We start from the raw sequence: 24,330 nt of genomic DNA on the forward strand, positions 1-24,330 counted from the left end.
AAGTCACTATGTCAAAGAAAACTTGCCATGGAGTAAGTTAGGCTGCGAAATCTCAGCCAAGTTTAAAAGGAAAATTAGAGCATTTAGACATTTTCTACAGGAATTCTGGGATCTATGATATGAAATTATTGCTTTTGCTTCAGTGAAATTATTTCTAAAAGCAATAGTCATAACGGGACTTTTTTGTATTATCGGGACATGTTTTTATTTATTCGGCTGTATTTTTGGATTATTCTGAAACAAGAAAAATAAATGTTTGTTGGTGGATTTAAGTGAAAATGTTAAATGAGATGCGTGCGATCACACAACAGTAGACCATCCAGATTGCTGTTTACAGACAGGCTGGGTGAACTGGAAGTCCCTCCCCGGAAAAAGCATGGAGAAGATTTCGGAACAAGGCAACCCTGAAAGCAGCTGGTGGTAAATGTATAACTGCTGGGATGTCGCTTGTTTCTGCCTCTATGATCTTACAGCCTGCTCAGGAGAATGAAGGTACGGCAGGATAACAGTCATCTGTCGAGGTGAGGCTATAATCAGACGGAAGTGGATGTTACGCACATTACAGTGTGGATCTCGCTACATATAGCGTGTTATATCCAGGCTGTTGTTTCCACAGCAGCGCGTTTGTGTTTAAATGTCAGTCTCTGCTGCTGTAAAACAAAGTCTTAATTCATGATCCGTGTTAGTCGCTCGGATGCTGCACAGTTTAATGTACAACCTCTTTTCCTCGTTCTTCCTCCTCCTCCCGCCTCCAACTCCTCACAGACACTTTTGAAAACTTAGGCGTGTCCGTTATGGGGATGCATTTTTAATTATGTAGTTTGGTGTGTTAAAATAAAGAGGATGTTGGAGATAGATTACAAACACTGTTCCTTTTATGTGAGGTGTTAAAGTATGAAGAGGAAGCAGCTGAAGCTGATTCCTGACTGACCTGAATAAGCATACTGTTCATTTATGGCTGAATACGCAGGTTGTAATCAAGCTGGAGTGAGAAGTCATGAGTTTGGGCTTAACTATGGTTTGGTTGTAGAGATGAAAGATCAACAGGTGTGTATTTCATCAAAGCTCACATCTTGCACATTGAAATCAGTGCAGTCATCTACTAGCAGGCCAGTTGGGGGCGCCACAGAAGTTAAGCAACTAAAAGGTTTTATGGTCATGATTAATTCATGCAGGCAGGTCACATAACATATATAACATAAATGTCCAGCAGTTCCTTAGTAATTATCACAAAGCAGTTTTTTTTTGGACAATTAAAGGAGACCCCAAAATTGACAGCATCTCATCTAATTCATTATTTCTATAAACCTTATGTGAGAAGTGACAATATTAACATTTTTTCTGACATGGTCAACTTTCTTCAAACCAAACATCAGTAGCAGTTTGTGGTTAAAATTATAGTTGCTTTGTGTGGGAGTGTGTGTGCTCTTTATTTACTATTTATTTACCCTGAGAAGGGGTGGGGGTGGGGGGGGGATAACGCTGGGCTTGGGGTCTGTACTGGTATTCACACAATGATCCTGTTGTCTGTAACTATGACAATCCAAACACCAAACACTTGTGACATAGTTTTATATTCACATGTCTACAGACTCCTTTTGAATAACCTTATAGTTCTGAATTTGCTAAGGTTTCCATGTATTATTATATAAAAATAAGATTAACATTTAACCTCAAAAATGTTTTACGACATCAAATTAGAGTCAGAGATTTAAAGACATGTCTGTGTTTTTAACTCTCCTCAGGCGTTAGGCAACTATGGGATTATTCTGATACATGTTTAACATGCTGCAAGGTCAATGTTTTAATTTTAGGGGAGAACAGGGCCAGCTGTAACATCTTTCCTCCAATCAGAAATTACTGAGTGCCTCCGTTACTCGCTGTGCTTGAACAACATTATGTTAAAGACACAACACATTTTTAGGGCTGCAGCAAACGATTACTCTATTTTCTCTATTAGACAATAATGAAGAATAACATTTAACACTCAAAAACATAGACTGTATAAGACAACATGACAGGTCCCCAAAAGTAAAGCCAAAAAATCTCGATTGCCCCTGTTAGCTGGCTGCAGTTTAGGCCCCCTCCATGTTAGCTGATGCTACATGGACCAAACAAAAAAATCAAAATAAATAGACATTTTTCACAAGGTTTTCTGTTATTTTAAGTGTTCATTTTTCTGAAGTTTGGTTTTAATTAGTTATTTGATGCAATAAAAAGGGGGTTCATGTCATGATTGACAGCTGAGTCAGGACCTCGAACCTGATCTGATTTTTTGTACAGTGGGGGGAAGTAGAGACGAGTCGTCCATCTTTATATACAATACGTCTGAAGCCAAATATATTTAAGTTATTATAACAAAAGTAAATCTATTTTCTTATAGAAAAAAAATTATCTAATGAATATAATAGTTGGAAACTAATTTTGTGTCAACTAATTGATTAATCGATCAACTGTTTTTCCTCAATAACAATATAATAAATGTTCAATAAATGTTTGATTTATTTCATTTGAATCAAACAAATTTGCACTTCTATTAAAATATTTATTTTGTTGAGGCAAAAGGGACTGAATTTTTACTTTTATTTGTTGAAAATAAATATTTAATTATAATTGTTTTGAATGTTCTACCTCAGATTTGTTGAGTGATCCACTGTTTGGTATCAAATGTTTGTCATGTTCTGACCATAAAGAAAAGTTTAAGGTTAAAACCACAATTAACCATCTGGTTTCTTTAACTTTCACTCAGTAGCAAAAATCAGCCTTTAAACATGAAAGAAATAATGATTTGACTTTTATTGTGATAATTATCTATCAAATGATATAAAATCTATTATCATGAAAACATTTTTGGACATATTGCCCAGCCCTAAACTAGGCTAAGCGGGAAACTGCCCCAGCAACCTCAGGGACCCCTAGATTGTAGGAATTGTGTGGTAATTTGACTAACTGATTTATGTAAATTGAACCAAAACAGTAAAGTTGCAGACTGGACAGCTAAACAAAGAGGGCCTTGATTCTCAGTGAGATTGGCACTAACGTTACTAGCAACGCCCTCACCTATCTGGTAGCCTATTCATTTGATGCAAGTTATGCTGATAACTGCAATAACCTTTAGCATCTTTCAACAAACTGCACGCAGAAAACCTGCTAAAAATCTTGGTACTGATTTGTTTTGACCCTGAACTTCTCTACTCAAAATTTTATTTTCAAAATCGATTAAATAAATTCTACCTTGCAACATTAAAAAAAAGGTTTGTCAAAATATGTTTAGATTTGATCCTTGCAGGTTTAGGGCTACGTTTTGTTTCGGCTTCTCTTTATTGTTGCGCAGCTGAATAGTGGTTTGGAGGGTTGTGAATGCGAGTAGTGAGAGTGGAGGTGGAGGAGGTGGAGGAGGTGGAGGGGAGTGCATCTTAAAACCTGGTATAATCCTGCTGTCCTCAATCTCTGCCTGCCTGCACCGGAGGAGGCGACTGGACAGACACACTCCGCTCCCCTGCGACCAAACTTTCTCGCCTCCAGCAGCAGCAAATAAACCAGCTTCAGGTTGTGAACTTCGTTTCGTTTATCGCACCTGCTGGAGAGCAAAAGACGACAGTTCAGTCTGTGAAGACGTAGAGTTTACTCGGAGTTAATCCTATTCGCTGGGGGATTTTAAATATCTGCTGCCGCCGCGATGAGCGCCGCGGAAAACTCAGACACGGACGCCAACAAACTGGAGTCTGTGATACAGGTGAGGTACACCTGGCCTTCCTTCATCTCCCCCATCGCTTATCATACATACAGCACTGGTGATGTGACATAATAAAGCGGCTGGCTTATGTGAGTGCTTGTTTGTGTTGGAGGACAGCACTGTGTTTTCATCAGGCTGCAGTTTTGGATTGGTATAACTGTTGTGGCACCACCTGGTCTTGTGGCACTTTTCAAAGTCGTCATCATCATCATCTTTCAGTTTATTTTCATTTTATTTATTTATTAATAAGGACAACACACATTAATCAACATTACTGTGACTGTGCCAGTGATAGATAGCTGGCTAATTTTTAACTACAGTCTTTTGGCAGAATGTTTTGAAACCTTAGAAATGAACCATGATCATTTCATTGTTGTCACTGCATGTATATGGAACTATAGGCTATCAATATTTGCTTTTCTCTTTGAGTGAAATGTAAAACACCAAATGTCTGTGTCTTTGTACATCAGAGGCTGGAAGAAAGTGTTTTGTCTGAGGAGAAGAGGCTAACCGTCCGGGGCCCTTCACCAGACGCACCCCCTACATGTCTGCCAGCACGAGTACGAGAGATTGTCACAAAGAACCTCAACGATAGCTGTGAGTTGCCTGAGCCTGTTCACCAATCGTATCAAATGTATGCTGCAACCCTTTTCTTTGCCTAATCGTTGTTTATGTCTGCTTTTTTCTCTCAGCAGCCGGAGCCATGTCCTCGGTCATGTCCCTCCAGGAGGAGAACCGGGTGCTGCAGGGAGAGCTGGCCAGGCTGGAGGATCTGCTGGCGCACAGCCGAGCGGACCGAGATGAGCTCGCCATCAAGTATGGTGCAATTAGTGAGAGGGTAAGTAAGGCAAGAACCGGGGTAAGCAACAAGCAGCAACAGATGGCAAGGAGGGAACAGAGAGCTGATAATTGGATAAAAATAAAACAGAGATATGACTATGAATAACGTCCCAATCGGGTATCATAGTTTATATACATGGCTGATCAACGTTCGTCATCTCCACTCTTTATATAAAGACTTTCAGAATCCTCGAGGTTATATACACCTAAAGGGAATGCTGTGGCACTTTTCCCATTTCATTATTTTCTTGGTCTTTGTCTGAGATCTGCTGGTCTCCCAGGTGACGGGGCTGAAATGAACTGAAGTGTAATGTTGCCATGGCGTCTGTCACCCTGGGTGACTGTAAACAGGGGCCTCAGAGGGGACAAGAGGCAGTGAAGTGGTGGGGGGCCCTGACATTACTTAAGGAAACATGCAGGTCTGCATCCAAATAAAACAGACAACTGAGATGAAGTTCTCATTTCCTTCAAAAAAATTAGGTCCATCATGCAACTATGTTATTTATTATTAATATTACTATAAATCAATATTAAACTTTGTTAAACTGGCTGTTGAGATTACTGCTTTTCATCCTTGTACCACTTACGACAAAGCAATGTTTATTACCTTTTAGAAAGTTTTCTGCAACAGGTTTCTGATTAGAAAGATTTTAGGTTTTATTTCTAATCAACTAATTTAATTAAATGTTATCAAAGTAAATAGTTGTTCTCCACACTGGGATGCTGCAACCCTTCCTGCTGTAGTGAGTGACTAAAACAAGAAACATTGCTATGAGTTTGTTTAGATGCCAGGTGACAGATGGCCACTTATTATACCTGTAGTATGATTAAAAGTTTAGTTTGCATGAATATACACAAAATGTTTGATACAGAGCAACAGTAAACAACACTGAGGGCTATAACTATTAATGCACCAAAATAATGATCCTTTGCCTTTAATGCCCTATTAGTATTCTTTGTAAGGCCATATAAACTGATAAAAGGCTTCTTGGTCCCATAGTAAACATGATATTACTGTATATACACACACAGTTTTGTAAAATATCAGGCTGGTGGTGTGGAAGACTTGTTTTTAAGAAAATAAAAAGAGAGTTAATTTCTTTTGAAAATGGTGCACTCCTATTTATAATTACACAGAATTGAGCACTGACGTAGAGCATCAGTCTGCACAGAATAAGTCATAAGTTACTGCAAGACTGATCAAATCAATCAAAATACAACTCTAAAGCTTCAGAACAGCTACTAAATGGACCTTGTGGTGAGTGTTTTAGCTACTGTTGTTTCCAAGGTGACTCTAAATACCCTTTAGGTGTAAATGTGAGTGTGAGTGGTTGTCTGTCTCTGTGTGTTGGCCCTGTGGTGAACTGGTGACCTGTCCAGGGTGTACTCCGCCTCTTGTTCAATGTCAGTGGTGTCTGTGGTATTGGCTCCAGCTCCCCCCACGACCCTACACGGGAAAAGTGGTTATAGATAATGGATGGATGGTTCCAAGGTCAAGAATGAACTTTGAAACTCAAATACTAAGCATGGTGGGGTTAACAGTATGTGTAGGTATATGGCAAAATTCACAGCAGGGCAGCAGCAAGACGATCTGTGACCATCTGTGAAATATGTTTGTGTAAAATTAAAGACCCCCTAACTCTTACTTTTAATTACACCCACAGCTGGAGCAGGCGCTACGTTTTGAGACGGGAGACGGGGACCATGAGTCACTAGAGTCAAGAAGCCTGGCACAGCAGAATGTGGATTTGCGCCGGCGGCTGGATGAGGAGCAGGCAGCCTACAAGCGTAAACTCACTGCGTACCAGGAGGGTCAGCAGAGGCAAGCGCAGCTTGTGCAGAAGCTGCAGGCCAAGGTACGATTGTTTTCTTCTGTATTTAGCTGGGATGTAGTCACCGGGGTGTTACACATCTGTAATCTGCTGCTTCAGGTACTTCAGTACAAAAAGAGGTGCGGGGATCTGGAGCAGATGCTGCAGGAGAGGTCCTCAGAGCTGGAGAAACACAGGCTGAGCGTGAGTGGTGTTTTTTGATTTTAACACCAGGAAAAATTATCCACACTTTCCATAATAACTCTATCAAATATTCCCTTTTAGAGCCACAGTGAGACATCAAATGGTGGCCATGAAGACGAATCTAGCAGCAACCTGGAGGATGCTTTAATCCGTCTGGAGGAAGAACAGCAGAGGTGACTGATTAGATGAGTGACATCACATACATTAGCAAGAGTTTCGTTCTCCTGGTCTTGTGTGCATCAAACACTTCAGAATGTCACATTGTTTTTCCCCGACTTGTGACGACGTGTTTGTTTTCTTTCTGTGTTTTCAGGAGCAGCAGTTTGTCTGCAGTGAACGCCATGCTGAGAGAGCAGCTGGAGCAGGCCGGTTTGGCCAACGAGGCCCTAAGCCAGGACATCCGCAGGCTCACTGCTGACTGGACAAAAGCCAGGGAGGAACTGGAACAAAAGGAGTCTGACTGGAGGAGAGAAGAAGAGGTGGGGCAGGGATGCTAACGAAGCAGTAAAACATTTTAAATTAAGAAAATGTGAAGATAATTTACTTGTTCTTTATGTCTCAGTCTTTCCACAGTTACTTTAGTAGCGAGCACGGTCGACTGCTGATGCTGTGGCGCCAAGTGGTCGGGTTTCGGAGGCACGCCTGTGAACTGAAGAGCGCCACTGAAAGGTAAAGCACAACAATGTGTAAACTGCCAAATTATGTCCTGCACACTGCTTTGAATCTTATCTAAATGGGCACAGAGAACGAAATGTTACTGACATTTTGCCCTCTCTCACCTCCCTTTCACTCTCCCTCCAATCTCAGGGACTTGTCAGATATGCGTAACGAGCTGGCTCGGGCGTCCCACTCCGCTCAGGTGTCCTGTGCTGGTCTGTCCGCCACACTGAATAGTCAGGAGGGAGGAGCAGCTTTGGTCCTGGAGCGGGAGAAAGCTCTGCGGGTTCAGCTGGAGCAGCAGCTGAGGGAACGATTGGCAGAGATGATTAATCTTCAGACCAGAACGGATGCAGAGAGAAGTGAGCTCAACATCAGGTCAGGGACTGCCCTCTTATTGGATGAGTTATTAATGCATTGTTTTTTAATAATGTTGATGCTTATTTTTTCAACTTTCAGGTTGTCAGATTCAGTGCGAGAGGGGGAGAGGCTCAAGGGTCAAATTGAAGAGAGAGACAGAGAAATTGTTGTACTGACAAGGAGGCTGGAGGTGAGGGGTCATTACTGTCTAAACTAAAAACACATCAATGATCCTTCATTTGCATGAACACACACTCTAGTTTATTTTGAGTTCATCCCACAAACGCTCTCCAGCTTTCATAAATACATAAATCACTTGCAACCGCTATCTGCCCTGTCTTAATGTCCGATTCACAAAAGATATTGTGCTAATGAAATTACAGCGGAAACACGCCCATAAAGTTGCAGCTAAGTATAATTTGCACTTGTATTGCATCTGTTAAATGTTCATTTCCAGTTCCCCTTCGAGGGAACTCGAACTGTGTCGGTGACGACACTATGGGAACGCCCCTGGGCGTGGCAGGGCTGAACTATGAATGAAACTACTCCAATCCTATTGGTGTTACTAGAACGGTAGTGTGTGACGGCGTAACCGGAGGGGGTATATAAGCACGCCGGCACATAAGACACATTAGCTTCTTTCTATTCAGCAGGCACTCTGGCTATGTTTGGAAGCTCCATTTTTCTACCTGACATCGAGACGAAGCAGCAGAAGATCATGTCAAAGCGATTCCGACAGTGTGTCTTCCCTTGTGAGCGTTTCATCACAGAAGGTGATACCCATGGGGTGTGCGTCTCATGCCTGGGGATGTCGCATGCTCAGGCGGCTCTCGAGGGGGCTGCCTGCGACCATTGCGAGGCCCTGCCCCTGAGGGTGCTGAGGTCTCTAGCGGCTCTCTTCCTAGAGGATGGTCGGATGCGCTCCCCTCGTGGCACAGGCCCCGCGGTCGCTGAGGCGTCGCGGCGGCTCCGATCCTGGGGATCACAACGCGAGATTGCCGAGGGTGCCGGACCGGCTGAGGCCTTTTTCCGGTCCTCGTCTGCGGAATCCTCCTCCCCTCATCCCCGATCGGGAGCCCGTTTCACGGTTTCTCCCACTCGAGGGGCGAGTCCGGAAAGGCTGACACGATCTGGCTCTGAGGAGCTAGATGTGCCTTCTGGCCTGTTTGGCGAAGCAGTGGATGCTGTCGTCAACAGGTTCCAGCACGCCAAAACTCAGGGAGAGGCATTTGAGCGATATTTCCCCCGCCGGTCAGACTCCAGGGCCGCGACGGCTCAGGAAAGGCGGACGCAGCCTTCATCCAGCACCTACCGCCACAGCCAGAAGCAGAGCGTCACTTCGCGGGATCCCCCTCAACCAACCTGCAAGATGGCGCTCTCGCCCACAGCCCCCCAGGAAGACGGATCTGAGGACCGTCATTTAGTCTCGGCGGGCCCGGGGGAAGAGGTCCTGAGACCTCAAGTAGGGGGTTCGCCTTCGGGGGCACGGCTTACCAGTATCGGGTTCTTCCGTTCAGCCTAGCACTATCTCCCCGCACGTTCACCAAATGCATGGATGCAGCTCTGGCTCCGTTGAGGCTCCAGGGCATCCGCATACTGAACTACATCGACGACTGGCTCGTCCTGGCCCAGTCTTGAGAGTTAGCGGTTCTGCATCGAGATGTCGTCCTCGCCCACCTTCAGCGTTTGGCGCTGCGGCTCAACGCGAAGAAGAGCGTGCTGACACCCGCCCAACGGACTGCGTTCCTAGGGGTGGTGTGGGACTCAACGACGATGCGGGCCCACCTGTCTCCCGCACGCATTGAGTCCATTTTATCCTCAGTGACCAAAGTGCAGTTAGGCCGCGGCATCACTGTGAAACACTTTCAGAGGGTGTTGGGTCTTCTGGCAGCAGCGTCCAGTATAATACCTTCCGGACTACTGCACATGAGAGCCCTGCAGTGGTGGCTAAAATCCAAGGGATTCTCCCCGAGGGGAAATCCGCTCCGTCTGATACGGGTTACGAGCGGATGCCTTCGTTCCCTATCCGTATGGAGGAAGCCTTGGTTCCTGTTCCAAGGTCCTGTGTTGGGAGCAATCTGTCGCCGAACAATTATTTCTACAGACGCCTCACTCACGGGATGGGGCGCGGTCATGGACAACCGCTTCGCGAGAGGCTCCTGGGAGGAGCATCATTTCTCTTGGCACATAAATTGCCTGGAAATGTTGGCGGTTTTCAGAGCTCTGAGGAGTTTTCTGCCCGCTCTCCGCAGTCGTCACGTCCTTGTCAGGACCGACAATACAGCGGTGGTGGCCTATTTGAATCACCAGGGGGGTCTGCGCTCGCGCCCATTATGCAAACTGGCACATCGGATCCTCCTGTGGTCCCAGGAGAGACTGCTGTCCCTCAGAGCGATGTACATCCCTGGGACCCAGAATCAAGGAGCAGACCTGCTGTCGAGACAGGGGTTGAGGCCCGGGGAATGGAGACTCCACCCCGAGGTGGTGGAGTTATTATGCGAACAGTTCGGCCCCATAGACGTGGACTTGTTTGCATCCCGAGAGACAGCACACTGTCCCCTGTGGTTCTCCCTATCACCCCCAGCCCCGCTAGGGCTGGATGCCATGGTACAGACATGGCCGAGGCTGCGTCTGTATGCGTTTCCCCCAGTCGCTCTGCTCCCGGGGGTTCTGGAGCAAGTCTGCCAGGACGGCGTCAGCCTACTACTAGTAGCCCCGTTTTGGCCGGCACGAGTGTGGTTCTCGGATTTAATATTGCTCCTCGAGGGCCCGCCCTGGCAGGTCCCTCTGAGGAGAGACCTGCTGTCCCAGGCGGAGGGTCAGATCTTTCACCCGCACCCTGCCCTGTGGCAGCTATGGGTCTGGCCCCTGAGGGGGCGCAGTTCTTAGAGGCGGGTCTGACGACAGGAGCAGTCGAAACGCTGCTCAACTCCACAGCCCCAGCCAAGAGAAGGATGTACGGCCTAAAGTGGAATGTGTTCACCACCTGGTGCAGAGAACGGGCGGTGGACCCAGTTACCTGCTCGGTAATTGTGATACTGGAGTTCCTCCAGCACCGTTTCTCCGCTGGCCTCTCCCCGTCCACGCTCAAAGTATATGTGGCTGCCATTGCAGCATTCCACGCCCCTCTGAGTGATGGCCATAAGGGCGCACTCTACTCGAGGCATGGCGGCTTCTAGGGCCCTCCTCGCAGGGGCATCCCTCCAGGATTTGTGTGATGCAGCTGGCTGGGCCACCCCTCACATTTTTATCCGGTTTTACAGTCTGGACCTGCCTTCTGCACCCGGCACCCGTGCGCTCTCCTCCTAGTCGTGCCGTCAGGTTCTGCACGCTGGGGGCAGGCGGGGTTTCGGTACGGCCTAAGTGGGTATCTCGTTCCCATAGTGTCGTCACCGACGCAGTTCAAGTTCCCTCGAAGGGGAACGTCTCGGGTTACGTATGTAACCCTTGTTCCCCGAGAAGGAGAACGAGACACTGCGTCGGTCCACCACACCTCACCCCGCCTGGAGTGCCTTGCTTCATAGAAAGGGCTAATGTGTCTTATGTGCCGGCGTGCTTATATACCCCCTCCAGTTACGCCGTCACACACTACCGTTCTAGTAACACCAATAGGATTGGAGTAGTTTCATTCATAGTTCAGCCCTGCCACGCCCAGGGGCGTTCCCATAGTATCGTCACCGACACAGTGTCTCGTTCCCCTTCTCGGGGAACAAGGGTTACATACGTAACCCGAGACGTTTTCTGTAGAGTGCAGAATCACACAACATTGTTAAGCAACATTTGAGTCAAAAAAGTGCAGCTTCAAGAACAAATACACATGCAAATAGCACTGGAACACCGAGACGCTATTTGCTTGCCAGTGCATTGAGGGATGCATTTCACCCTTTTCTTTAGTCTTATTTGTGCAGGTTTAGCGGCAAAAAAGCCACGCAATCCTTTTGTGAATTTGCCCCTCACTACTTATCCAAATGTGTATCAATCCTCTGCCAAAAATAGTCCCCAACAAATACACTAATCACTCCTGTTTGAGTAAGATTTGCCAAGAACTACAGTGCCCAGCTGTTTCAAGACTCTTAGCCTCATTTAAAAATGAAACTATATAACCTCAACCTGTTTTAGGTAGGAATGAATTGGCAGAGTAGGGAAGGATCAATGCATTGTTGAGTTTGGTCTTTTCGTGGGATTTGTTGACAGAAAGAAAAATAAAGAAATATGTCAGCCACATATTCTTCGACAGCGGTGTTTGTGTTTCATTTTGCTCGTTTTCCTTCAGGAGCAGAGTGGTAATGAGGAGACTGACATGCAGGTGATGAGGACTCACACTGAGACTCTGTTAGACACTCTGCGAGACATCGCTCAGGTAAACAACAACACACATCAACAGTTTTACATCACTGTGATGTGAGGGCCTCATTTTGACTTATTGTTTTATAGACGGTATTGTCCGATGGAGAGTCGTCATCAGAGGCAGACCAGGACAACTCTGGAGCTCCGCTGCTAGCGTTGATCTGTAGCTCCTCCCCTCGCAGGTCGTCCTCCCCCTCTCGGCTCTCCTCACTTGCTCCTCTTTCTGAGGCGGCGCTGTCTGCTCTGCGCTCTGCAGTCACAAACAAGACGCTCCAGCTGCAGGTAACATGTAATTTTTCTAAACCCGCTTTATGATAAAGCACACTGCTCGTTTAGGACACCGTTTACTGTTCACGCCGTTTTCATTCATTTTATTTTATTACAGTAATTGTTTTAGAAATAAGGCACATTTCACATCATCAGACTAATACACAAGGACAACTAAAAACAATGCTGTGTGTTTTCATGCTCGTACTTTCACAGTTTATTATGATAAAATTCAACTTTATTGTCACATATGCCATCATACACAGTACATCGTATAGCGAAATTGCTCTTAGTGTTTAACCCATCCTAATTAGGAGCAGTGGGCAGCCACTATGCAGCATCGAGGGACCAGCTCAAGATCTACGCTAGTACCTTGGTCAACTGCACTGACTGGAGACATTAACCTAACATTCATGTTTTGATGATGCATGTGTATTGAAAATGGATTTAAATATCCACATATTTGAGACGGTAATTACTAGGGATGGGGGGGATCGATAGTATCGCTATATTTTCTGTGGCAATGTTGTATTGATACACGGACGCTAAGTATCAATCTTTTATTATATAAATTGTAAATGAGAATTTTACTTTTTGGTACTATAATTATAAAATCAATTGCTTTTTCAATCCACTACAAAAAGAGTTTTCCTTTGGAAACACAATCTGAAAAAAAGGTAATAAATTCTAATACATCGCAATATGTTATATTGTGTTATACTCTGGTGATTCCCACCCCTAGTAATTACAGAGAGAGATGGGACTATGTTATTTTTAACTTGGTAACACACGGTGGCTCCGCTTTAATCTTGAGAAGCTGCAGAGCTGCAATCTCTATTTATTCAACTTACACTGTAAATTTCCAGCTAAACTGAGGCTTTTGAAGACCCTTTTCTCTCTCTCTCTCTCTCTCTCTCACCTGCCATTCACCGGTCTTGTGCAGAGTTTTGTGTGCATGCCGTGCTGCCGACAATTGCACGCACGTCGTGGTTCCTCGCAGGCCTATTTCAAGTAGCTGACTATGTAAAAACGATAAAATATTCTTTATGTGGTGCTTCAACGTTGATAAATTATCCGAAAGTCCCGCAAGGTGCGAACAACTCAGCACAACACCAATGAAGCTGGAGCTCCACTCTTCTGCAAGTCTTCCTCCACTGCACACAAACACGCTACGTCTACGCATGCGCACTGACGACAATTCGTTACAATTTTGGATTTATATACGCACTTTAAAAACATTTATTGACTTTTTACATGTTTATTTACAGCATTAAACGTTCATTAAACGAAATGTGTATTGTAATAGGCTGTATATTAACTTATTGGGAGGAAACTGGTAGTTCTAAGTAAAATCAGACGTTGAGCACTCCCATATCGCCCAAAATGGCAGGATCCTCCATTCGCTGCGAAGCTTCGACTGTGAGATTGACAGTTGAATCAGGCGCCGCCCATCAAAGCATCGAATCTTCGACTATTTGGGGTCAGCCCAAAGTCCTTCAATATCTTTAATAAAAAAAAAAAACTAAAACTCTTTGTGACCCCACTCGTGTTGTGTTTGCAGGATGTTCGAGGGCGTCTGCTCTCTGCCCAGTCCTCGGTACAACAGTTGCGCAAACAGCTTTCAGAGACTGATTTGGCTAAAAGAGACGCAGAACAGCGAAATCAAGCTCTTCAGAGAGAGCGGGACGCTGCCCAGAGAGAGAGGGAGACCGCACAGAAAGAAAAGGACCGTCTGAAGCAGGAGAGAGACACGCTGGCCAGGTTTACATCACCATCTTATTCACAATCTGCTTCTAATCCCTGAATCTTTCAGCATATGTAACTTTAACTCTTCAATACACTGTTCTCCTTTCCACATTATGAACACTACAGTGAGAAGGTGAGACTGGAGAAGACTGCGCAGGCAGTACAGAGCAGCAACCAGATCCTGCAGATGGACTTCGAGAAGCTTCAGCTGACTGTGGCATCAATGCAACGAGAGCGAGATCACGAGAGGGAGGAGAAGGAGGCTGCCGTTCAGGAGAGAGACCGGGCGAAGGCAGAGACTCAGAGGATGTAAGTAGGCTAATTGCTAGTGATGTAATGTGGACACTAATCCACAAAATCTTGTGCAGCCAACAGACCGTACATGCGCTTACAGGAAGCCATTCAAAAGCTCCAGTACAGAGAGATTGTCTTCATTTACAGACCCCCTCCTGACCTGCTTAACAAACACAACCCAAACACCGGTGAACATATCTGATGTAACGCACGATAGCAGAGGTGACACCTTTTTCACAATGAAATTAATTTTCCACCAGTCAAACAAGCCAACTGACTCAGTTGGACTTTTAGGACTGGAAAACGAAACAGTAAGAAATCATATTTAAAATAAACACTGAGCGACAGGACGCCTGTGTTTGTATAGGCTCAACTGATTGAGTACCTTCATAATACTTGTGACACTGTATTTCACCTTGTACTGTGCTCCTAGGACTCAAATTGTGTCTTCAATAATTCCTCTGCACTCGACAATAAGCTTTACACACTAAAAAGCACACACACACACAGAGCCTAACTCCCTCATCAGTAGCCCTAAATGTATTGATACAGTACTGCATGTGTATTGTTTTGCGGAAGACAAAAGCAGTGGGATCAGAGTGAGAGTCGAGCCTCCGCTCAGCGTGGAGAGCTGTCTGCAGTGAGGGAGACTCACCAGCAGTGGGAGGTTGAGAGGCATCTGCTGGAGGGAGAGAGAGCCCAACTCTCTGAAGCACTTGCTCGGGTAAGAAAGAGACAACATGTGCTCATTTAACTTTTGCAGATTTAATTTTCTGTGTTGTGTATGACCTTTTGTGTGACGTTCATTTCCCCTCCAGGCTGAGAGCAGTAACGCAGAGCTCTCTCTGCTGCTTAACAAGCTGCAGTCTGAGGATGCAGCTCTCAGAGACTCTCTGGCCAAGATGGGAAACATGAATGAGGGCCTGGCCCAGGACAAAGCTGACCTTAACACCTACATTCTCCAGGTGAGTTCATTTCATGAATGTACCCCTTAAAGGGTTCATTACGCTTGAGATGAACTAGCTCAAATGGGGATAAAGCTGCACAATGCTCTCCTTGAATGCATTCATGGTTACGCACACAAAAAGTGACAGAAGCAGTTTTGTAAAGAATGAAAACAGAGAGCTAAAGAGAAGATTAAACTTAGGAAAGTTACAAAATCTGTCAGATGCAGCCCTCCTCCAATTCAGGGTCGGGCAAGTGACGTCAGGTTCAGGTTCAGGTTCAGCTTTATTGTGATTATACAGGATTGCACAATGCAATGCTGTAGCCCCCTCCATGCTTCATACTCAGAAATTTATAAATGAATATTTTCAATTAGAATATAATAAAACAATTAAAAAGGCAACAAATATAGAAAAAATATAAAGAAGTAGTATTTTATATATATGTGTGTGTGTGTGTGTAGCTGTCATCCACTTATCAGAAGGTCAGTGGTTCTATCTCCCAAAATGGTCCTGATGGCTGTGCCATTGGTGTGTGAATGTGTATGAAAGAGTTAATTTCTGTTTCTGATGTGCAGTTGGCACCTTAGCCTCTGCATCAGTGTATGAGTGTGTGTGAATGGGGTGAATGTGATGCTGTGTAAAGTGCTTTGAGTGGTCAGAAAGACTATAAAGGCGCTATACAAATACAGACCATTTACAATATGTGCAGTATCAGTGTAATATGCAATGTATGGGTTAGGGTTAGTAGTGGGAAAGAGGGTTGTGCAAAGGCAATGGCATGGTAATAAGAAGACAAGCATAACAGAAAAGTTTAATGTAATTTGAAATAGGTTGTATGTCCTTATTAATGTGAACACATCATTATGTCTCTAAGCTGGAGGAGGAGAAGGACCTCCTGCAGGCTCAGAAACGGGAGGCGCAGCAGGAAAAATTGACCATCAGAGATGAGCTGGTCCGGTTGGAGCAGGAACGGCTGGAGCTGGACTCTGCCCGCATCGTGCTGCACCAGTCACTGCAGGACACCGAGCAAAGCCGGGTCGGGATGGAGGCAGAACTCCAGAGTCTCAGGGCTGAGAGACTTAAGCTGCAGGAGAAAATCACACAGGTGCATAACAGATTATGTATTACATCATCATTTAAAGGCAAAGTCCAACTAAAACACATTTATTAATCAGCCTATCTAATTATTAATTAGGCCACATGCCTTTATAAGTAGTCGATGTGACCTCATTTAGAGATACTTCTTATGCAGCTATAATGGTGTTTTGTAGATGCTGCTAAAACAGCAATGGAAACTGACAAAAAACATGTTTCCTGAAAACATCAAATGGGATGGAATTTTCCAGCATACGTGTGGTTTTTAATTTCTTTATGTAAATGTTTTCTTTTTTGGCTTTTGTTGACAGCTTTGCGGCGAGGTGACCTCTCTGGGATCAGAGTTGAGTCTCGCTAGAGGAGAGGGCCAGAGGAGCGAGGTGGCCTTAGAGGAAGCCGGCCGCAGTCGGTCAGAACTGGCCCGAGACAAAGCAGCGCTGGTGGTGCAACTGACGGCGTCTGAGAGAGAAAACACTGTGCTGTCAGAGGAACTAGCTGCTTTTAGGTGTGTGTCGCTGTCAGTGACACATCTGTTTTTCCACACAAGTCTGTGTGACTTGACTGTTTGACTTGTGCTTGTGATCCCGCAGATCGGAGCGGGAGTCCCTGGAAACCAGTCTGTTCGAGGTGCAGCAGCAGCTTGTTCAGGTGGAGTCTCGTAGAGAGCAGCTGGAGACGGAGAATCAAAACCTTCGAGTCCGCTGTGAAACTGCAGCAGGTGAGTGACGAAGAGGCGGCATGTAGAAGAAAACATACGAATGCAAAGAGAAAAGAGGATTCTGAGTAGAGAATTAGATGAATAAAACAGAAGAGATAAACAACTGAAACACAAGAACACCTCTTTAAGAGCTGAACTAGAAGATGTTTGGTATCATTGGAAATACAGTAATATGACAGAATGAGAACCTAATTCTTGAGCCCTGTGTTTCCCTCACTTGGATGTTTCCCTGGATGGGATTTCCAGCTGAACTGAGGCGTGTACGCTCAGATGGGGAGAATGTGTTGGCCCAGGCCGAGCGGGAGAAACAGGCTCTAACTCAGACTCTTAATACTGCACAGCTGGAGGCCCAGCAGGCTTTACGCAAGGCCATCTCCGAACACCAGGAGGAGGTGGAGAGACTGGTCTCAGAAAAGGTCAGAAGGTTCAGTGTTACTCAAAGCACTGTCGACCTATTTTTACTTTTTCGGATAAGGCTGGTGATGCCGACGACTCTTTAATCCGTGTTTGTGCTCTCGGCTGCTCTGTTTCACAGGAAGTGGTGCGGCACAACCTGCTGATGGAGCATGAGGGCACTCTGAGGAAGCTCAGGCAGGAGGCGGAGGATCAGCTCCACAGAGCAGAGAGAGAGAGAGAGCAGCTGCAGGATGAACTGAGGAGCCTCCAGCATGACAGAGATCAGAGTTTGCTGCAGGCTGAGACTGAGAAACAGCAGGTCTGCTCTGAGTTCAGGCCTCTGAGAAACGTGGTGCTGGGTATCTGATCAATAAGCATCAGATGAGAACAAGATTCCTTTATTAACGAACATCTCTTTCCTTTTTAACTGTTAATTATTATTTCTCATTATGCTTGCCCAAAGCATATCTTCTTCCAGCCTTTTTTTCATATCCACCTTTGACAGTATTACAGTTTAGCTTCCAGCTTTTGTAGAATTGTATTTCAGTTTTTTTGCTTCTTTTGATAATGCAATTCAGCTTCCTACCCTGCCTCAACTTCGAGGTTTTCCAGCAGTGCAATGAATTTTGGCTTTAAAGTGTCTGCATCTCCAGCAGTGCACTGATATGTTATTTCAGCAGTCAGCATTCACACAGATTTTCTGCAGGAAATGCATTTTCTAATTATTGAACGTGATTTTGCTAGCTTTGCTGCATCTAAGGAATATCAGTATTGACAAAAACATCCTCGATATAATCCTGATAATGGTGTCATATTGCAGCCTTTCTGTCATTGTATTTCATTAGATACAGGTTGGAAGCGGTGTGGCTCAACTCTGGAACATCTGTTGTAAGGTCCACCTCTTTGTTAACAGACCTTTTCTCTCTTCCCAGGCCCTTTCTCTGAAGGAGGCAGAGAAAACTGTTTTGTCTGACAGGGTGTCCTCCCTGCAGGCTGAGCTGTCAGCTGCAGCCCTGGAGGCTGAGCGGCTGTCCAGAGAAGCAGCTCATTACAAAGGGCAGGAGCAGGTGATGTGACTTCCTGTCCACTGAGTTTATATTCATATTTTGTTGTTATTGAAACATCTTCTAATCATCTAATCATAACATCAAGTCTAATATACAGCAAAAACATCAGGGAGATCTACTAAACTGACTTTCTGTTTTGTGTTACACAGATCAGGGTTGGGGCTCTGACCAGCGAGCTGCTGGAGCTTCGCTCTCAGCTGGAGGATGCAGCTTCTGTTCATGAAAGGGAACTCCATAGTCTACGAGAGACTTGTACTGATCTTCAGTCACGTGCTGATGTTGCTCTCAAAGAGGTAGGCGATGATTTACTAGTGAGAATATCAAAGTGATGCAGTACAAATCAGACAGTACATACCTCCACCAGGGCTGCATATCCCTCCTAATTTGTTATTGTAATAATACACCAACATATATAGTGACAGTCATGTTGTTACTTATTTTAATTAAAGTAGATGCATTACATCATGAGAAACCTAGAAAACACAACATTTAAATAAAGATAAATAAAGACGTGTACTCTTATGATAGTTGAAATACTGAAAAAGTCAAAATACAAATCCTGAAAGAGGCTGAAATAGCAGTTAACATGGCTAAACAAAGATGCAGTGACATTCAAAATGTTAGAAAGGTGTTGAAATGTCAGTTGAAGTGAAAGTTGTGAAAAGGAGTTGAAGATTTATTAGGAATTGAGGCCAAAAACAGCGTTGGTGGTGGGTGGGTGTGTTTAATCCAGGAAGTCAGGTTTGAGTAACAAATTAATGTGTTTAAACAGTGGCAGACTGAGGGGCAGAAAACATAAAAAGGGCACCAGCTGCATGCTGTGGGGCACTGGCGCGCATTTTCTCCACTGCAAGGGCAACATGGAGGGCACTTTATCACGTTTTCTTTGCACATTTGGCCAACGTAGAGGGAATTTTATAATCTATATATTTATGTTTATAATCTATATATATTCTATGCATTTCTTTTGACATTGGGGCACCTGGAAAGGAATGTGTGCTAGCATGTTATTTGATTGGCCAACGCAGCACCTTGCTGGATGAGAAGGAGTCCTCTGCGGTGCCGCACTGGCCCCATTAAAATGAATAAGAGGACTGCAATTTATTTTTGATGCATGGCTCAAGTGGGTCTGAACGCAGCCTTAGTTTCATTTCAAACCCTGAAAGGAGTTGAAATGTCAGGTGAAGTGTATGTAATAGATTTGGGTGGAAGAGTCCGTCAAAGTGTACGTGTTGAAAGAAAAAAGTGCCAGTTCAAGAATATAAACTAAATGGTGTCAGCTGAAATGTTGGCTAAAGTGTAAGCACTAAAAGCAGTTGAAATCAACTGTGTCTGCACAGTTGAAGTTGTAGGAGTTAGAAGAGCTGAAGAAAATACATTTATTTAGTTATTCAGAGACCTGAATGGGTTGGAAATGTGAAATGCTAAAGAGATGGATGCAGTTGAAATGCCAGTTGATATTTAACCACTGAAAGCAGTTGAGTTGTTAGTTGAATAATCAAGGACGAATGAAGGATCCTTAAAATCTGTTATTTTGATTAAAAAACAACAAACAACAACAAACACAAAATTTCGGTCTGTATCAACATACACAGTGATATATGATCACAAAATACATGAGCCGTGTTATAAGTAAAATATTAGTGAATAATGCACTATTTTGCATGGTTTATAAAAGTTTGGATAATAAAGTTCCTGGCTCGCCACCAAAACGGATCACTAAGATCTAACCTTCCACCAAATGTTTGGGAAAAATGTGTTGAGATATCCAGTGGAAAACAGACCTTCCTGGTGACCATTAAGATATAATTCACCACATTTTGATTCTGTTCAGTTGCATCACCTTGTACTACACATGACTTTCGCCCTCTAGGTGGATCAGTGCAGAGATTCTCTCTCTGCTAACGAGGAGAGTCGAGATCAGCTGAGGCGGGACATGTTGGACGTTGAGCGACGTCTCAACCAAACTCAGGAGGCAGCAGAAAACTACAGAAGAGAGGGGGCAGAGTTGCGGCGCAGCCTCTGCGACGTCACTAAGGAGAGAGATACTTTCAGCCAGTCAAACAGTCAGCTGAGGGAAACTCTGCGAAGTGCAGAAACAGAGAGAATCAGGTAAAAGCTTAAATGAATGGGAAAGTATCCACTGACATTGACACTGAAATGAGAGGAATGCAATGAGTAAAATGTTTTCATAGTCAGTGATTGTGTGTTTTGGATTTTTCAGTTTGAAACGACAGTGTGAGGAGAAGGAGCAGAGGCTGGCTGTGCTGGAGGAAAATTTTTCATCTACTCAGAAGGAGGTGGCGGAGCTGCGGAGCTGCCTGAGAGAAGTCGAAAGGTCGCGACTTGAAGCTCGACGAGAACTCCAGGAGCTCCGCAGACAGGTCAGACATGCTGTCAGCCCTCCTTCACACCTCTGTGACATTTAGAAAGACGCTTTGTTTTCACATAGACACAGACTTCACATTTAGTCAGTTGTTTGCAGGTTTTTCTCCGTAGAATGACTCTTGAGTGTTTCTTGGCTCCAGCTGAAGGTTCTGGATGGAGAAAAGGAGCAGAAGGGGAGGGAGGTGGCAGAGCTGCAGACTCGCCTGTCACTGGAGGAGCAAAGAGAGGAGGAAAGAGGGAAAGAGGTTTTCACCCTCAAGCAGAAGTTAGCTGAAGCTGAAACAACTCGAGACTCCCTCAAGAAAGAGGTGAGGATGGAGGAGAGTGAGAAGTCATTTCCAGGCTCTTATTATTTTGCTGACTCGCTGTTTCCGCTGTCTCACAAATTTTCCTTCTTTTATTTTTCAATGTAGCTTTCTCTGACTCAAAAGCGCCTGGTGGAGTCTGAGTCAGGATGGCGGGGCTGCGAGAGAGAACTGACCGCTCAGCTGCAGGAGGCGCGTGGCTGCGAGAAGAAGCTGCAGGATGAAGCCAAGAACCTGGCCCTGCGCGCCCAGGCAGCTCAGGACTCTGCTGCACAGTCCAGCCTGCAGCTGAGCGAGGCCCAGGGCCGACTGGCTGCCACAGAGGCTGAGCTGGCCCGGGCCGAGGCCGGGAGGAGGGACCTGGAGTTTCGTCTGAGCAGCCTTCAGTCGGCACTGACGCGAACTCTGGGCATCGGAGCAGGCGGCAGAGGAGGCAGGGGGAGGAGCCCGGGGGGGAGCTCCACATCACCAGGCACGATGTCACGCCACCATAGCATCTCACCCCTGCGCTCCTCACTGTCGCCTCCTAAAGGTAAGAATGAAACATGCAGCTTTATCTCTGCAACATTATTCAGACATTAAATATTGCTCGGTTACCAGAACAAACAAACCACAAGTGTTTGTGGACCATACGCACAACCCGTAAAAATATAATCAAGTATTTTTTATTTCATGCAGACATACAGGTGCTTGAAAAAAGTTTGACCACTATAGTGAGTGAAGAGGTGCAAACATCATTAAAAACAATATAGAGAACTACCACAGAGCAACACACACACTGTAAAAAATTAAACAAAATGAGATTTTTTTTTTTATTAAAATGAAAGTAATAATCAAAAATAAATTAAATTGAATAATTAAATAATAATAATCAATTCAAGACAATGTATTTGCATAAGGGGCTTACAACTCTATATTTCATTTTTAAAGAATTTCGAGTAAGCACCCCTGACAATACTTTGGGCTCGGGGGCCGTGTCTCCTGAGAGAGGGGATACACCGCTGCCTCTCCCTCAGCCAGAGCTGGACCCCGACACACTGCGAAGTGATCTGAGGGACTTCCTCCAGGAGCTGCGGGAGGCACAGAGAGAGCGGGTAACAGAAAAAGAAAACAAAGTTAACATTGATAAATTTAAGGATATTTTTCTGTTTGTTTGGTTCAAGTCTTTGTTTATTGCTGATTTTGAAGGATGATGCCCGATGCCAGCTGGGGGCCCTGCAGCGGGAGGTGGAGGACCTGGGTGGGGAGCGAGACTCTGCTCAGAGTCGTCTCGCTCAGCTACAAAACACCTTACAGGAATACCAGGAAGGTAAAACATTTCTTTGTCCAGCTTCAGAAGAAACCACTAATCAAAAGACAAAATGATCTCAAGGCCATCTTTAATGTGTTTTAATGTGTGTGACTGTAGGGAAGCGCGGCCTGGACGAGCGTCTGACCACCACTCAGATTTTACTCCAGCAACAGGAGGAGGCGGTGAGGAGAGGAGACAGAGAGAGGAGAGTTCTCACTGACAGGGTTAAGGATTTAGAGCGAGCGCTACAAGCTTCCGAGATGGATAAAAAACATACACAGGTTTGTGTACTTGTGCGCACGGACATAAACACCATATAATTGTATTTGTCACTTGCACAGCAGTGACCGCTGATCTGCCACGAACACCATATGGCAGCACTCAACAGTAGAGCCAAATCGAAGATCATAAGCTGTCAGGGAATGTAATAACAACAGATGCCCCACACCTCTTGTGGTGTCCCATGTCAGCTCTCCATATGTTGTTTTTAATGCCAGCACCTTTCAAAATAATTCACCTTCTAGACAACAGAAGAAGCAGAGACACAAAGTAAAAGTGAGCATGTAAAAGAAAAAAAAAGTGTTGGATTGAGATATTTTTAGCCTCTGCAGTCTGGGTCAAACACTCAAGTCTCCGTTATACAACAATGCTGCTCTCTAAGTGTACACCAGCAAAATTACCTCTGTCCTCCGTCCATCTCTGCAGGATCAGTTAAATAAGCAGCGTGCTGCTGAGATGCGTCTGGAGGCCGAGAGGAGGCGTCTACGGGAGGCGCTAGAGGCAGCTGAAGCCCGGGCCACCAGGGTGGAGCTGGGGAGGCGCAGTCTGGAGGGGGAGATGCAGAGACTCAAGCTGAGTCTGGGAGACCGGGAGTCTGAGAGCCAGACCTCCCAGGAGCGCCATGACTCTCTGCTGAAACAGGTATAACAGGCTGATATAGAAATTTTATGCAAAGACTTTGACATATCCATAACTAAAACCATATTTTCAAATTTACGTCGTTATTTTCTGAAACGTTTCTGTCAGTTGTCAGGAAATAATTGGAGAAAGTACGGACTTGTTACCTTTTAATCAAATTTTGTGCATACAGTGGGTACGGAAAGTATTCAGACCCCTTTAAATTTTTCACTCTTTGTTTCATTGCAGCCATTTTCCAAAAATCAAAAAAGTTCATTTTATTTCTCAGTAATGTACACTCAGCACCCCATCTTGACAGAAAAAAACAGAAATGTAGAAATTTTTGCAAATTTATTAAAAAAGAAATACTGAAATATCACATGGTCATAAGTATTCAGACCCTTTGCCGTGACACTCATATTTAACTCAGGTGCTGTCTATTTCTTCTGATCATCCTTGAGATGGTTCTACACCTTCATTTGAGTCCAGCAGTGTTTGATTATACTGATTGGACTTGATTAGGAAAGCCACACATTTGTCTATATAAGACCTTACAGCTCACAGTGCATGTCAGAGCAAATGAGAATCATGAGGTCAAAGGAACTGCCTGAAGAGCTCAGAGACAGAATTGTGGCAAGGCACAGATCTGGCCAAGGTTACAAAAATTTCTGCTGCACTTAAGGTTCCTAAGAGCACAGTGGCCTCCATAATCCTCAAATGGAAGACGTTTGGGACGACCAGAACCCTTCCTAGAGCTGGCCGTCCGGCCAAACTGAGCTATCGGGGGAGAAGAGCCTTGGTGAGAGAGGTAAAGAAGAACCCAAAGGTCACTGTGGCTGAGCTCCAGAGATGCAGTCGGGAGATGGGAGAAAGTTGTAGTAAGTCAACCATCACTGCAGCAATCCACCAGTCGGGGCTTTATGGCAGAGTGGCCCGACAGAAGCCTCTCCTCAGTGCAAGACAC

At 44.9% G+C, this 24,330-nt stretch overlaps 1 protein-coding gene across 3 annotated transcripts in view; it reads left to right on the top strand.

Moving 5' to 3' along the window:
* Positions 1-368: 368 nt before the first annotated feature.
* The window catches only part of LOC123987140 (rootletin-like), a 32,221-nt gene continuing 8,259 nt past the window's right edge, over positions 369-24,330 (top strand). The window contains exons 1-31 of one of the 3 annotated variants that reach the window (XM_046075781.1): positions 369-521; positions 4,207-4,333; positions 4,429-4,574; positions 6,241-6,432; positions 6,508-6,591; positions 6,673-6,764; positions 6,905-7,070; positions 7,154-7,260; positions 7,399-7,626; positions 7,708-7,798; positions 11,882-11,968; positions 12,043-12,237; positions 13,784-13,983; positions 14,095-14,277; positions 14,842-14,986; positions 15,081-15,227; positions 16,084-16,314; positions 16,616-16,809; positions 16,895-17,022; positions 17,269-17,438; positions 17,558-17,737; positions 18,351-18,485; positions 18,635-18,778; positions 20,359-20,597; positions 20,710-20,869; positions 21,014-21,181; positions 21,287-21,710; positions 22,109-22,272; positions 22,367-22,487; positions 22,587-22,750; positions 23,175-23,390. In XM_046075781.1, the coding sequence (XP_045931737.1) occupies positions 4,440-4,574; positions 6,241-6,432; positions 6,508-6,591; positions 6,673-6,764; positions 6,905-7,070; positions 7,154-7,260; positions 7,399-7,626; positions 7,708-7,798; positions 11,882-11,968; positions 12,043-12,237; positions 13,784-13,983; positions 14,095-14,277; positions 14,842-14,986; positions 15,081-15,227; positions 16,084-16,314; positions 16,616-16,809; positions 16,895-17,022; positions 17,269-17,438; positions 17,558-17,737; positions 18,351-18,485; positions 18,635-18,778; positions 20,359-20,597; positions 20,710-20,869; positions 21,014-21,181; positions 21,287-21,710; positions 22,109-22,272; positions 22,367-22,487; positions 22,587-22,750; positions 23,175-23,390 (4,890 nt within the window). In that variant the 5' untranslated portion in view covers positions 369-521; positions 4,207-4,333; positions 4,429-4,439. Of the gene's footprint in view, positions 522-3,468; positions 3,737-4,206; positions 4,334-4,428; positions 4,575-6,240; positions 6,433-6,507; positions 6,592-6,672; positions 6,765-6,904; positions 7,071-7,153; positions 7,261-7,398; positions 7,627-7,707; positions 7,799-11,881; positions 11,969-12,042; positions 12,238-13,783; positions 13,984-14,094; positions 14,278-14,841; positions 14,987-15,080; positions 15,228-16,083; positions 16,315-16,615; positions 16,810-16,894; positions 17,023-17,268; positions 17,439-17,557; positions 17,738-18,350; positions 18,486-18,634; positions 18,779-20,358; positions 20,598-20,709; positions 20,870-21,013; positions 21,182-21,286; positions 21,711-22,108; positions 22,273-22,366; positions 22,488-22,586; positions 22,751-23,174; positions 23,391-24,330 lie in introns of those variants that run through there. The other 2 variants (XM_046075780.1, XM_046075779.1) reach the window with 2 other exon arrangements.

The sequence above is a fragment of the Micropterus dolomieu genome, linkage group LG18, assembly GCF_021292245.1.
Source record: "Micropterus dolomieu isolate WLL.071019.BEF.003 ecotype Adirondacks linkage group LG18, ASM2129224v1, whole genome shotgun sequence".
In the NCBI taxonomy this organism is placed as follows: Eukaryota; Metazoa; Chordata; class Actinopteri; order Centrarchiformes; family Centrarchidae; genus Micropterus; species Micropterus dolomieu.